This window comes from Pteropus alecto, unplaced genomic scaffold (genome assembly GCF_000325575.1).
Source record: "Pteropus alecto unplaced genomic scaffold, ASM32557v1 scaffold220, whole genome shotgun sequence".
NCBI lineage: Eukaryota > Metazoa > Chordata > Mammalia > Chiroptera > Pteropodidae > Pteropus > Pteropus alecto.
Genome location: NW_006430043.1, coordinates 3000744 through 3016000, shown reverse-complemented (window position 1 = coordinate 3016000; position 15257 = coordinate 3000744). Strand labels below are relative to the sequence as shown.

Below are 15257 nucleotides of genomic sequence, written 5' to 3'. Positions count from 1 at the left end.
ACCAGCTAGTCACATACTTAACTCCCACACTTAATATTTGCTCAAATAACTCATCAGATACCTTCCCTAACCGTTATTTCTAAAATGGTGCTTTCCCTTAGTCTCTATCCCCTTGCCTTATATTTCTTCTTAGCATTTATCACCTGACAAATATTTATATATTTCATATTTCAGTCTTCTATCACTTGACTAAATTCCATGAGGACAAGGAATTGTTTTGTTTACTGTATCATCTGCACCCAGTACAAAGCCTAGTATTTGACATTTAGGAAGTGGATATTTACTGGATTGATGAATGGCAGGATTTTAACTCAGGTTAGGCTGGATCCAAAGACTAGGGTACTTTTTTACTGTAACCAACAACTATTGGAGCCAGATCTACTGGCTATCAAGCTATCTTAGATTTAGAATTAAGAAGTTGGGTGGTTTGGAAAAAAAGCCAAGAATTCCAGTCTAAGCTGAAATTCTGCCTCCAGCCTAAGCAGGGACTATGGAGGTCAAATGACCAGGAAGCTCAAGTGCAGTAAAACAAACTACAAAAAAGAGAGAAGAAATCCTAATATTAATATGTAAATAATTACACTGAACGTCCAGTTCTAAATGTTATTGCTTTGTTCCAGACCATGCTGCTATGTACGTATGGACCAGCTTGAATCCAATCACAGATGGGTGGTTTGTTTTAGGGACAAAAAAAGTCAAAAGCAGAAGAGGAAGAAAAGACATCAGAGACTCCAAGAGGCTAGGAAACAACACTAAAATGAAAAAGCGGCAGATCACAAAAAGCAGTCCTTAGGATACCATGTACTGATCATACCAACCACTGAAATCTAGGTGCGATATAACATGTGATTAAGAGTGTGGATTCTGGAACCAAATGGCTGGAATATAAACTCCAACTCCACACTCACTAGTGGTGTGACCCTTGACAAGGTTTGTAAATTTCCTGTGCCTTAGCTTCCTCATCTGCGAAATGGAGACAACACTATGTATCTCATAGGGTTTTGTGAAGATTAAACAGTTAATATAGTATGTTTACAAGTCAGTGCTATGTAAACGTTCATGATTCTATTCTTCCTGTACACAAGAAGACAAGACAAAAAGGAAGAGGAGGCTTCAGACCACTCTGTAGAATCAGTGGGCTGAGTAACAAAAAACAGCCTAAAAGTCATGCGGTTAGGCTAAAAGAGTGTTTCATATGCCTATACATCCAGATTTTGAGCAGTCGTGGAAATTTATCAGGGTGCCATCAGCCTCAGTGCCCAACCTTTGTTGGTTAATGACATCAACCTAGATGACAGCCAGAGCAAAGTTAGCACATTCTTTAAGATAGCAGAATCCAATTTGGCAATAAGGTCTAGATCAGTCAAGATACCATCTGGACCTCTAACACTACAACTTCTTATCATCGAGTCATTTTTCATCATATTTGTCTTGACAGAATCACTAGGCAAGTTACCTCAATGGTGCCAGCTAGCCCATAATAACTGCAATTCTGCCTCCAGCCTAAGCAGGGCCTATGGAGGTTAAATGACCAGGAAGCTCAAGTGCAGTAGAACAAACTACAAAAAAAAAAAGTGAAAAGAAATCCTAATACTAATATGTAAATAATAACATTGAACGTCCAATTCTAAATGTTACTGCTTCGTTCCAGACCACGCTGCTATGTATGGACCAGCTTGAATGCAATCACGGATGGGTGGTTTGTTTTAGGGACAAAAAAGTCAAAAGCAGAAGAGGAAGAAAAGACATACGATCAAGAACAGCAGCCACAGATGAAAATCAAAGGTCAGAGTTCATGTCCTAGGTGGTGTTTACCCATCTGTCTTAGTTACAATTACATGTAAAGATGATCTTGTAGTTAACAGTATCCTAAATTTACTGAGCAACTGAGGAAGTGTATTAAATACAAAATAAAACTTTTGTACTCATCCTTTTTAATCTCCACAACAGCTCTATGAATTAAATATTATCTTGCGGTGGGGGGAGGGGTTTGGGGAGGCTGGGTGAAAAAGGTGAAAGGATTAAGTAGTACAAATTGGTAGTTACAAAACAATCACGGAGATGTAAAGTACAGCATAGGGAATATAGTGAATAATATTGTAATAACTATGTATAGTACCAGGTGGGTACTAATTAGGGGGATCACTTCATAAATTATGTAAATCTCTAATCACTATGCTGTACACTTGAAACTAATATCGAATGTCAATGCTAATTGAAAAATAAAAATTTTTTAAAAGTATTATCTCCTTTTTAAGATGAGAAAGTAGAGGTTTAACAGATTATTTTGTCCAAGGTCACATCCAGGAAGAACAAGATCTGGGATTTGAACAGAGGCTTATCTGACACCACAGTATATACTGTATTAACTACTCTTTACCACCAAAAGATAAGCAAGAATACACTCTTGGGGTGGAGGTGGGTTGAAAAATGAATAGGTGAGAGGATACTATGGGCTGAGCTTCAGAGAGAAAGAGTTAAGATAAAAATCTAAGGCCTTGTATTTGTTTTTCTGATAGGAAACTTGTAGATTTAGCCTTGAAGTTTGTGTGTTACTTTACTAATTTACATTTAATTATAATCCAGATCTAGAGAGACAGGCACCTCTCTGTTACTAATTCCACAGAAACCAAGAGAGATCAGTATGTGCAAATCTGAGAAAAAGGACCACAGCAATTTAAAAGCACAAACACCAAAGAAGCTGTTTTTATCAAAGGTTTCAAAAAGGACATACAGAGATTGATCTACATAACACACACACACACACACCCTATTAGTAAAAGAAAGTAACAATGAGATTTGAGGGGGTAGAGTGTAGGGGTGAGTTTAGAAGAGGGAAACCTTAATAAGCCTAAAGGAGGTGGAAGTCTGAAGTAAAGTTATAAAGATCTCTAGAAAAAGATATTAACTAAATCCTTAAATGAAAAATCAGACATTAGAACTCAGAAAGAAAACAGGAATCTGCAGTGATTAAAATGAGGAATGTGTACCTCATCTTATGCAAATATATGAAAACAGATTCACATAATAGATAAATCAGTTATTACTCATGTCCCAAAAGATCCCATACAGTACAAAACAGTACAATACAATAAATATACTAATATTTTTAAATAGCAAGTTTCTATAATTGACATTAATCCCATTGAAAATTTAATTCATATGTAACTTTTGAATCTCTGAATGAGAAAATGTTAGACTTTGTTGCAATTTCCAAGGTAACTTGTTGAATAGGCCTATGTTCATCAGGAACAACACAGAGGAGATCTGGAAGTGAAGAGGAAAACTGAAAGAAAAAGGAAGTGGTAAGAGATGGAAGTTGAAAGTCAAAGGTAAAATATAAAGTCATTAAAAGCAAAAATTAAAAAAAAGGCAGCTTGAAGGAGAAATAAAGTATTAATGATAAAGGAAAAAACAGGTACTGACGGCATTAATCTCACATTACATAGAGCATCTTTTCTAGCTTGTTCCATTTTGCAGTGGTAGTAAATTCTTCCTCATTTAAGTCTTGAAACAAAACTTTAATGGTAAACTAAAAATAAATATTCTAACAAAAAAGCCCTAGGGTACAACTAAGAAAATAGAGTATTTTTAGGAAAAGCAGAAGAATGATGCAGGATTACTCTGTATGAATTAGTATATAAAGAATGCAACTAGTTGGGGCATTAGTGCCATTCCTGTTGAGATTGGAGTTCTCATAATGGACAGTAGAGGCCATAACAGATTAAATTCCTATAGAGGAACCACCCATGGCCAAGGAAGAAAAATGATAAAATGACTCAACTTCGGCTCTCTAGTCCCAAGCTATCTGGAAGTGTTAGGTACTGGCCAGAGACAAAAGCTATAGTGAAGAGGGAGCAGCTCAGTCCTGACTTCAAGTATTTGCATTCCAAATCTGTGTTACTTTCAAAACTGAGTGCAGAAGCTCATTCAATCCTTCATGGTAGTTTACTAGATAGCCCAAATCTCTGCAGCAACCCTATACAAAATATTCTCAGAATACATGGGAATACAAAGAGTTTTCAGAACACTCCTTCATTAGGCATAAATTAGAAATGGCTAGTTCCATTATGCCAAGCCTTTCATTTGCCGTTTCCCCATGCTCCTCCAACTCGCAGTGGTGAGGTCATTATCTACCTCTCACAACATAGACAGTACCTGACTTTCAGGAATCAGAGCATCTGTCCCCTCATGTAGACCTCACTTTCAGACTCCAGTGGTCCCATATTCATTGTACTGTAATCTCTTTCCAGACAATATGACCATTCCCATTTCCCCTCCCTATAAACGGCTTCTTAAAGAAATCATTTATGTGGGCAAACAGGCCATAATATTGGTCAATTTTATTACTTAATAGCCACATTTCATGTAGTGACTAGTACTCAATTCTTATAGTCCTGCAATGACCTCTCCCCCTTTATTTCCCAATAATTCCCTTTTAACAGCAGATTCTTCTAGATGGACTCTATTATACTTCAAGGGAACAGTACAGACAATGTTAAGTCAAACAGATGCTACTCTACTTCTCAGGAGGGCCTAAAATCTAACCATTCTCCTTCTCATGTACCCTCACTCTAACACAAACAGTACACCATCTACTTTAAATATCAGTTGTCACATTGCTAAAAAGGTAAAATTCAGCAAATTTTACTTCTAGGAATATATCTTAAGAGATACATGCAAAAAAATTATGAAGATACAATGTTCAAATGGACTTAACCTAAATGGCATCCATAAAGAATGGCCATTTTTAAAAGAATGATGTAGAGCTATAAATTCTAATATAGAAAGATGTTCAGGATGTTAAGACAAACTGCAGATTCTTAGTATTACATGAGCCCACCGAGAGAGGAGAGAGAGAGACAGAGTCAGAGATAGAGAAAACAGATTAGGTAGGTAGGTAGGTTGATAGGCAGACAGACAGATAAGAGGGAGAAAACTTTTTTGCAATGATTACCGCTAAAGAGTGGGACCAGGAGGTAAGGAGAAATAGTTATACCCTTTTTATTGTTTGAATTTATCACCTTGTGTATTACTTTCATAACAAAAAAGCTGGTTTTAAACTGTCATTTAACGGAAATGATCAATTTTTAAAGCAAGCTGAATAATCACAATATTCTATTGTGAACAGATGCAATTTTTAAAGCAAGCTGAATAATCACAATATTCTATTACTATACTAATTCTTACTAATTATATAGCATTGGCACTATAAATATTTTTTGGACCTAAGAAAGTCTAAGGGGTTTTCTGTTGATTTAAGGATCTGAGATTACAAAACTGTAAAAACTCATTTCTATAAATTTGAATACTCTAAAAAAAACCCCTAACTCCATGTAAAAATTAGTAAGTGTAAATTTATAGTAAATATATTAATAGAATTCTATGTATCATTTGCAGTAAACAAGAGTCACAGATTTAGATTCAGAAGGGACCTTAAAAGTAATCTAGTCCAACCCTCCCAGCCTAACAACACTCAGAATAGAGAAAAAACAAAACAATAGGAGCCTGCTGAGGAGAGAGCTGATTTCCCAGAAGCTGACAACCAGTTCTAGAAATAAAATCACAAATGTCCTTCTAAAATGGGGATATCTAGTAACATTCACTAAAAAAATATTTTGGCCTAATACGGCAAGTTGCCCAGGTCAGTTTTAAGCTAGTTTTTTGACTTAATTTTCCAGTTTCAAAGTTTTCGATTTGTTTCCAACCAAAAGAAATCAGACCATGTTGCAGGTTGATTTTAATGAACAAAAATCTCTGTATAAAAACATTGAAACTTTATCAAATGCTTTAAACACACACACACACACACACACACACACACACACGCACACACCCACCCACCCACCGAGAGATCCCAATCCAATACATAATCTTTGAACATTATCTTTTTTTTACCTCAACATAATGTGTAAAGGGATTTCTGGATAAAATCTTACATGTGAAAAAAGATGACACGTAGTTTTACACATGTACATACACGCAATCACTCTTTACAAAGAACGAAAACATATGGTAAGAATGTGAATGGGATCGAAATGAATATCTTGTAAAGCTTAAATAAGAAAACATTACATGCCTAAAAGAACTTCTGATACCAAGAGAAGATGTAGAGAGAGGGAAGAGAAAATAAGGGGTAGCCTTTCTCATTAATAGCTTGAGAAGGTCATTCAAGAATAATGAATTTGGGGAGCTATAGAAAACCCTAGTTTTTACCACCTCAAATTCCGTGATCTGACATCTGATGATGCTTTAAAAGAATTTATGTTTTCATTTTTTGTAGGTCTTGATTTGTTCACCATTATTTAGGTTTGGTTTGTCCCTATCAGTGGTTAAATACTCAGTTCTCATTCAGTGTCATATCCTATTCATCAGAGAAGCCACAGTAAGAAATGATGGCAAGCACAGAGTACTGCAAGGGCAGTAATGGATGGCAGTTAATAAGAGCCAGACTGCCTGGGTTTGGATTTCAGCATTACTACCTGCTAGCTGCCTGTTATTTAGCAAGCTATTTAGCTACTACATGTCTCCACTGCCTCTTCAATCAAGAATAATCTTTAGTCACCTCTAAAAGAGGATTTAAACAAGATAGTCCATTTAAAGAATTTATCGAACTGTTTGGCACAAATAAATACTCCAAAAATGTTAGCTAAAATTACTATTAGTCAAAGAATTACAGGGAAACCAAAAGAAAATTTCTATTCTATCTCTGTATTTCTCCTCTTCGATGAGGTTTTCAGAGGCCAATTGTAGTAAAAAGCAAGCATGTTTGATGCAGAGATTAAGGATTTAGTCATATGAATATAGATGTTCACTTTTATATTAGAAAAAACTTACACAGCTCCATATCACGAAATTTAACATCTTTCCATTAAACATCACACAATTCTCATCATCATTATGCCCTACATACACCTCAAATGATATGAAGTTTCTACTGATACTCAACAACAGGGTCCAGAAATCTTAACTAAGAAATAGCTGCAGAAATGTGTGTTGGGCAGTTATCTGTGTGTGCCACAAGAGTCTGGGCCAACACAGATGGCTGGGATTCTGCCTCCATGGCCTGGACTCCCTCGGGTCAGGTTCCTGCAGACCTTCAAATCTCCATGTGTGACCCCTTCCAGAGGGGAGTTTCCAAGAGGTGAAGGAACCAGCAGCCACTGAGAATGAAATGCCTCCCACCTACTTCAGTATAATATGATAGCTATCATTGGTTTCTGCTGTAAAAAAAAAAAAAGAGAGAGAGAGAATAATCTTTAGTCACCTCTAAAACAGAGTAGGAGAAAATATATGGTAAGATTCTTTTGAGAAAGAAAAAAAAGCAGGGCAAAGGCAGCATACTTATTATCACAGAATGCTTATAATAAATATGTATTATAAAAACTACATGCCTCAATTTCCTCATTTGCCCATAGAAGGTGGAAGAGAATGGCAGAGTCATCAGTTACACTTTGTCTATTCTGATAATGGCAAGAAGCCAATTCATACAAAGAAACAACCTCTAATAATGTCACTTTCTCTCTCTCAAATATGGTGGTGTTGGAAACTTTCTCTCCTTTAAGAAGTATGAAAAAAGCTCTTAAACTTAGAGAAAGGCATTTGTCTTACTATTTTATTACCTTTCATTGTATCCAGAATAAAACAGGCTTCTTCCTGAAAGTTCTGTATCATCTAAAAAAAAGGGGGAAAGAAAACTTGATTAAAAAGTTTGATTTGTTCTATTTATTTTCCCTATGTGGCTTTATATTACATTAGATTTAAGTGAAAAACAATACTTTGTTTTGTATTCTCCTATCTCATTTTTAAGTTTTAAAAGCTAAGTAGTCTACAACAGTGATCATAAAATTGGAGTATTTTTCCTGGATTAATCCCAAGACTCTCCAAGGGGTACACAGACACTGATAGGCCCATACAGGAGAAATGACTTCTAGTTCTCCAACTTCCTTATCTATTCTTTTCTAAAACTGCCTGAGAACCTCTGCAGTTTTCCTTTGCCACTTTCCTTTCTCAAACTCCCTTTTCCCACTTTATAAAATAAAGGCATAAGCCTCACTCTCCTGGAATCCTACCCAAGATGCATTCCTTGCCCTGGGGTATAAAAGCCTCAAGGATGCCCAAGTATAACTAAATGTGAACTCTAATAATTGGGTAACAAACTCTGTTGGGAGTGGGAGGGGAGTCACATAGTTTCTAATTATTTCCTTTCACTAGAACTGAAGAGGGAACTAATCACAAATTGTCGAATGACAGATGATTCAAAACAATTTTTGACATCACTATGTAATTTTTGGCATTAACTCAGAAGTTCAAAAAAGACCTAGCAATGGTGTTATAACAAAACTCCGTCTATTCTTGTCTATCAATGAATGTGAATTAGGTTCTAGAGCATTTATATCTAGGGGGGAAAAAAATTGGATGGAATTGACGCTGAACTCTATTTCATTCTAGCAATCAATAGGTAGTATTCATCTACAGATGAATTAACTGTATGTGGGCGAAGGAGTAGGGAATGGAACAATCCTATCCATCTAATAGGTAGATGTACTTCTAATAATTTTTTCTTAATGTTTAATAATTATTTATCAAAATATATAACACATTTATATTGTTTTAATCAACTGTATAATTATGGTGATACTTCTATTCAGAATAATTTTTCAATTTTTACTGAAACAATTATTTTTGTTGAAACATTTTTGTTTCAAAGAAATATGATAATTAATAAAAGATGTTCAAGCATAAAAATAGGTTATGGTAAGATAAAATTCAATGGGGAAAGTGAATGGAAATATAAATTCAAGGAAACAAAAAAATGATATAAAAATTCTGTTAAAAAAGGTATATTCATGTATTTTTTTAAACAGATGATGGTGGTATTAAATCACTCTTATATTTTGGCTACATGAAATACAGTTAGAATAGTGATGTAATTTCTATTTGTAACTGTCCTATAATATGCCCAGAAATGACGTCTTTTGTAATCATTTAAACTTAACACAAAAAAGTTTAAGTCAACCTAAAAAGGTACAAGGATATACACATTTAAAAAAAAAAAATTCTTTTAGGGAGTAAGCAAGCAAAAACGTTTGAAATCCTCTGGTCTAGAAAACAAAGCACTCTGTCCCAGTAGAACTGCTCCTGCTCCAAATTAATTGGCATCTGGTGATTCAGCTGTACTGAAAATCTACCTCATCACTAATGAGCACATGGATTCCTGTTGGCCCCTGCTTGTAGATCTGGCTGATCTGGCAAGGGGAAATGCTGAAAAGCTGAGCAATTTTTTCTGTCAGTTCAACAGCTGTCAGTTCTTCTAGGTAGATGGCATGGTACACTGCAAAAGAGAGCGAGCGATGGCAGTCAGTACAAAGTTTATCTGCTCTTAAAGGTAATCTGATCACTAGGAATGCCCACTTTTCTAAAGGACTCAAGAGCGAAATCCTGAGTTCAAATCCTGATTCAACCACTTGCTAGTGTGTGACCTGGGACAAGTTATTAACCATCCCTATATCTCATTTTCCTCATCTAAATATTATAGATAACAATAAAATCTACTGCAAAGAGGAGATACTTATAAAAATTAAAACATGTAAAAGCTGAGAATATTGCCTGGCACATATTAGAACTCAATAAATGTTAGCTATTACCATTACTTCTAGCAAATGCTCAATCTGCTATTTGATAAATTCCCATCACACATGCTCATAAATCATCTCTTCGCATTTCTTCATATCTGTGATGGCCTGTCCAGAATGACCTACCGAAGAAAGTACCATTTGAGTCTCCATCCTCATGCTTCTGCTGCTGTTGCTGCTGCTGTTGCTGCTGCTCCCGCAACTGCAAGGATTCCTGACAAACATAAATGGTTAGCCTTGGGCGCACCATCCTAAGAAGAAAAAAATAGCTGTTAGTCTTACATTTTTCATGGTAAGCACATTTCAAGGGAAAAATTCATGTTATCTACGTTTATACTATAAAGCATGGGTTGAAAACTGGCAGCCCATGGGGCAATGCAACTCATTTGCTATGTTTTATTAGTTCCCCATTAGTGTATGTGTGTGTCTATATCTTTGTGTATATTTAACTGAATTCGTTCCAACATAAACCTCTAAATTTTGGCTTTTCTTTAAAAATCATATCTGGCAACCCAAAGCCTCATTCTACAAGAAAACAAGCAGCTATTCATCTTGCATGGTGCATGCATTCTTCAGTACACCCCAGACTTGACTGTTATTTACATGTGGCCTCTGTAGTGAGTAATGTTTGTGACTCTTGATGTAAAGGTTAAATGTTACAATGGGGTTACATCCCAATAAACCCATCGTAAGTTGAAAATACCGTAAATCAAAAACGCATTTAATATATCCAACCCATCGAACATCATAGCTTAGCCTAGTCTACCTTAAACATACTCAGAACACTTACATTAGCCTACAGTTGGGCAAAATCATCTTATTGCTGCTACCTAGCATCACGAGATAAGTACTACTTAACGCTAGAGTTCGGGGAGAAGATCAAAATTCAAAATTCGAAGTACCATTTCTACTACTGAATGCATATTGCTTTTATACCATCATAAAGTCAAAACATTGTTAAGTTGAGCCATTGTAAGTTGAGGACTATCTGTATTCAAAATTTGTGAACCACTGTTTTATGGGTCAGGCTCAAGATCTTTTATTTAAAAGTACCAATATAGTAAACTGGAGAACGTTATTTCCTTCATTATCTTCTCCTAAATAGCCTAAGCCTTCTTTCTGTTCTTACTTCTTAGATAACCATATTCAATTACCTCTTGACTTGATCATCTTATTTCTTCCTATTTCCAAATGTTCTTTAGATAAAACATTTTGAAATGAAAGATCCATTCTTTTTCCTCAGGTCAACAACTTCTAAATTTCACTTCTTTCCTTAAAATTTTCCAAGATTACAGCCAACATGATTCAGTATCTCTTGTGATGTACACAAACATTAATACTTCACAATCTGTTTCATTTAGTTACTGATTTGGTTCTATGGCACTGACCTGTTTTTTCCATCAATATTACTAGTAGCTATTGGAAATCACAAATTGGGACTAAAAATTACTCTGTATTATAGGTAATATTTATTTATAAGCAGCCACTTATGCAATTCCTACCCAAACTTAAGAATGATCTCTTCTCTAGATAAAACTGACCTTAGAGCCTTTATACCTATTGTTCCTTCTGCCTAAATGGCTCTTCCTTCACATGACCCCATAGCTTCCATTCTTCTCCTAACTCAGTTTAAATATCCCCCGCCTCAGAGAGATCTTTCCTGACCAAATTCTGGGTACTTTATAGGCCATAGCCTTTTTTTTTGTTTGTTTTGTTTTCCTTCAAAGCACTTCTCTCTCCCCAAAATACTTATTGTTTATATATTTATCTCTCTTCCCATTAGAAAATAAACTCCATGATAATGGGTACCCTATTTTGTTCACTAATGTATCCCCAGAGCTCATAAGAGACAATATTTATTGAATGAAAAAAATTCCTGAAAACAAAAATAATGAGATATCATGAGAAACTCCTTCATGTGTAGGAAAGAATATTTTTCATCTTTGTTTATTTGGAACATAGCTGGCATTCAAAAAGAATGTTTTGACAAGATGTATTTCGTTGTGCAAAGAGTACTGTGAAGAGTCTCTGAATTCAAATCCATTTGAAATCCAAATTCACTGATATTTTAACACTAATTACATACCGGCCTTTTAATGCATTAAAAAGTCTGATTCCGTCTGCAGGGCCACAGATTTGGATCACATCATCTCTAGTTAGTTTCAATAAATCTGCCCCTGAAATAAATATAAGAAAATGGGGGATACAAGCAAAGATTCTGTTTGTTAATGACTATTTAAATGGGCTCCATTACAATGACACCTTATTACTAGTGTATTACAATCCATAACCTTATGCACAGTATATAAGGTCTTCCATGACCTGGGCCCCTGCTTCCTCTCCTAGCTCAATTCCCAACCAATTAATGTCTCCACTTAACCCTATGCTTTCTTCATACTAATGATGTCTTATGAACAAGTTATTCCTCCTGCCTAAACTATCCTTCTACTACTGTCTGATCAACAGACTCCTCCTCATCCCTCACACATTACAAGTTCCCAAACCTCAGGCCCTCCCCCAAATGCCTCACTTTGTACCTACTGTATCACAACTACTTGTTCACTTTTTTCCTGGGGTTTCATTTTGATTTGATTTGGTATTTTGTTTTGTTTTTTTTTTTAATTCTAGATGATGAATAATAAGGAAGTATGCCTTATCCATTTGTGTATTCTTACCATACCTGGTACACCAAAGGTGTTAAGTAAAAGTAGAATGTGCAAATAAAATACGATATAGTGATACCAAGAGGGAAATTTCAGACTACCTGCAAATGTTCCTTAATAAAATACTGTATGGAATATACATTTTAAAAGTATTGTAAAGTATAAATATTTTTAAATTAAAGTGAGTTAAACTAAGGTCTTTCTTTTTAAGTATTACACAGCACAGCTGTAGCTGTTGAGAAAGTCTGAAGGGTTCTATTAAATTCATTTAATCAGGAAAATGCACTAATCTCTCTCTCTCTCTCTCTCTCTCTCTCTCTCTCTCTCACACACACACACACATACACACACACACACACACACACACACCTCATATGGATACCAGGAGGCCCTAGAATGTAAAAGAATATCCCATACTGGGGAAAACAAAAAGGGAAGCAAAATTTAACCTGAGAAGTTTGTAAAAAGCCTTGTGAATGTAGAAAAACGGTTTCGATGCAACCACTGCTGAGCTTCCTGAGGTGTGGTTGTTGGCAAGAGGTTCTGAAAGAGAGAAAGTATTTTTTTTTTTTTTGGGTAACTAAATAGATTCTACTTAAAAAAGGATAAATGTTAAATTAACATCATTAGGTAACACAGCCAAGCACGCCCACACTCAAGACAGGCCTAGTTTGACTGGAAGTTGTTTATACATCAGTCTCCTTTCTCTAACCAAGCAAGATACCCATGAAATTCCACCCTTTTCTTCCCCACTAGACTGTAAGTTTCTTGAATACAAGAGTTCTGTGTTACTTGTTTCAGATCTCTAGTCCCTAGCATAGTATCTAGTTCACAGTCAAAATTCAACAAATGTTTAATAAATGAATGAATACTTCTTAAAAGTTGGGCGTTTCTACTGAATCACACAGACATCAAAGTATTATTAGATATTGCATAAAACTGACATTTAACTTTAGACTTACATCTGTGACTGGAGGGGGTGGCTCTGGCTGGTGGTTTGGTGAACCATTTCTAAAGAAACATTTATAATGAAAGGATGAGTCCATGAAACATACTAGGGTTCATCATCTCATTCTTAATCCTCATAATAAGTCCTAGGCTAGAGATTTAAAAGAATATGTACTTTCTCATAGACATTCTTACTCTTGGACCCAAAACTTCTATTATCTGTTTATTAATGTAAAGATTTCTTGGGGGTCAAGGGAGGGGAACTATCATTTGCAACATTTTTTTTATTTTTGAAGAAATTGAAAAAAAATCAAGATTCCAGTAATTTGGGACTTATTAGATAATTTATGGAATAAAGACTATTTAATATAAATTTATTAGAATGTAAACAAATATCAGAATAGAAAAGCAATCAATATAATACCACTGCATTAAATATATAAATGTACAAACATATACAGAAAAATATTAGAAGGAAATTTATGCAATGAAATAGGATCACACTTTTTATAGTAAAAAATACTTAATTCTTAAAGCAGGTTCAAAAATTAGTGTTATCTAATTTGTAATCCAAAGGCTATCTCCACACCCTTGGTTTTCTCCTGTACTTTCTTTTGCTTTATAGACTGTCCCTCTTCCTTAACATTTACTTCTTTAATGGGAGGAAATGTGAGCCTATAATAAAGTACATGACAAAGAGAAGGAGGGGTGAAACAACTCTTAAATCCTATATAATATTTAAAATTGCTTATAAGTAGACTGAATAAAATAATCCACATGGATGGCAAGAGATTTTTCTTTCAAAAAAGTTTCTTCTTCCTCTTCTTTTTTTTTTTTTTTTTTTGGCCTTAGTTGTAAAATTCAAATTCAGTATTTGAATTTAAAAATTAATTTATCTTAGGGCCCTAGTTATCTATCTTTTCTACAACTTCTACCTATTTTTATTCTTAATTGCTATATTTTGAACATTTAAGCTATCTTTATTAAATACGTTTAGAAGTAGGTTGAACACAGAGCCTAAATAAATTCAAAAATAAACATTACGACTAAACAACATACTCACAAATTCATAGCCTCTTTGAAATTTCAATATGGCCTATGTAGAATACGTGCTACATGTTAGGACTATAAGACACCCTCTTTTAACTGGAGTAGGTGTCTGTATCAACTTTCAATTATCTCTGATAGTAAAAGAGACAATAAGGCAGGATTAGATGCATCTCATAGATAATATCAAAACTTCATTTTAACTTTTATCTTCAACCTTCTTCTACAGATTAGATTCATGATTATGAGGTGTTAGGACCATTTTTATTAAGTAACAAAACAGATATTAGTGTTTGTACAACTTTCAATTCCCAATGACCACTCTATGGTGAAAGTATGATCAGGAAGTGAAATAACCACAAGTAAGCAGAAATAGGAAGAAGTGAAAAGCCCAGAAAAACCAGTCTCTGGATCACAAAAACTGACCATTAATGTGATTTTCTGATAAAAGGAAAAAAGACGAAGAGAAAGGGCAATATAAACCTCTTTCAGTCTCTTTTGAAAGTAATCCAACCTCATTTACTAAATAAATCTGTCAAAAGGCTGACCGAATAGAAGTACTTATTGATTTAGAAAGATCTTATTTATAGAAAGATAATGAGAAAATACACATTTAGGAGAAACAAAAACCAATTTCATTTCCTAGACTTACCCTTCTCCAAGAGAAAAACTGCTATGGGAACTGTTGAAGCCAGGTGATGGGGAATTATTGACATATGTAATTTCGGGCCATGGAGAACACTAAAAACAAAGGACAACTTAATTACTAAAAAGTACATTTGAACCTAGCGGTTCCATCAAAACATTGTTAACTTGAATAGCATATCTTGATTTGTAAAAGTAAATCTTAATTCCTCAGAGGCCCTCCTAACTAAGAGGACAAGTAAGTTCTGAGCAGGTGAGAAGTGATTTTCATTTTCAATTGAGATATAAATGACATTAGTTTTAGGTAAATTACAACTTA

The 15257-nt window shown here is 34.8% G+C and overlaps 1 protein-coding gene across 5 annotated transcripts in view; it reads right to left on the bottom strand.

Moving 5' to 3' along the window:
- Nucleotides 1-2676: 2676 nt before the first annotated feature.
- The window catches only part of TFCP2 (transcription factor CP2), a 46767-nt gene continuing 34186 nt past the window's right edge, over nt 2677-15257 (bottom strand). For 3 of the 5 annotated variants that reach the window (XM_025045513.1, XM_015588542.2, XM_006904586.3), the window contains 8 exons: nt 14946-15034; nt 13261-13309; nt 12748-12841; nt 11722-11812; nt 9762-9886; nt 9192-9334; nt 7623-7674; nt 2677-7223 (listed from right to left, as the gene is read on the bottom strand). In XM_025045513.1, coding sequence (XP_024901281.1) covers nt 7186-7223; nt 7623-7674; nt 9192-9334; nt 9762-9886; nt 11722-11812; nt 12748-12841; nt 13261-13309; nt 14946-15034 — 681 coding nt within the window. In that variant the 3' untranslated portion in view covers nt 2677-7185. The remainder of the gene's footprint in view (nt 7224-7622; nt 7675-9191; nt 9335-9761; nt 9887-11721; nt 11813-12747; nt 12842-13260; nt 13310-14945; nt 15035-15257) is intronic. The other 2 variants (XM_025045501.1, XM_015588546.2) reach the window with 1 other exon arrangement.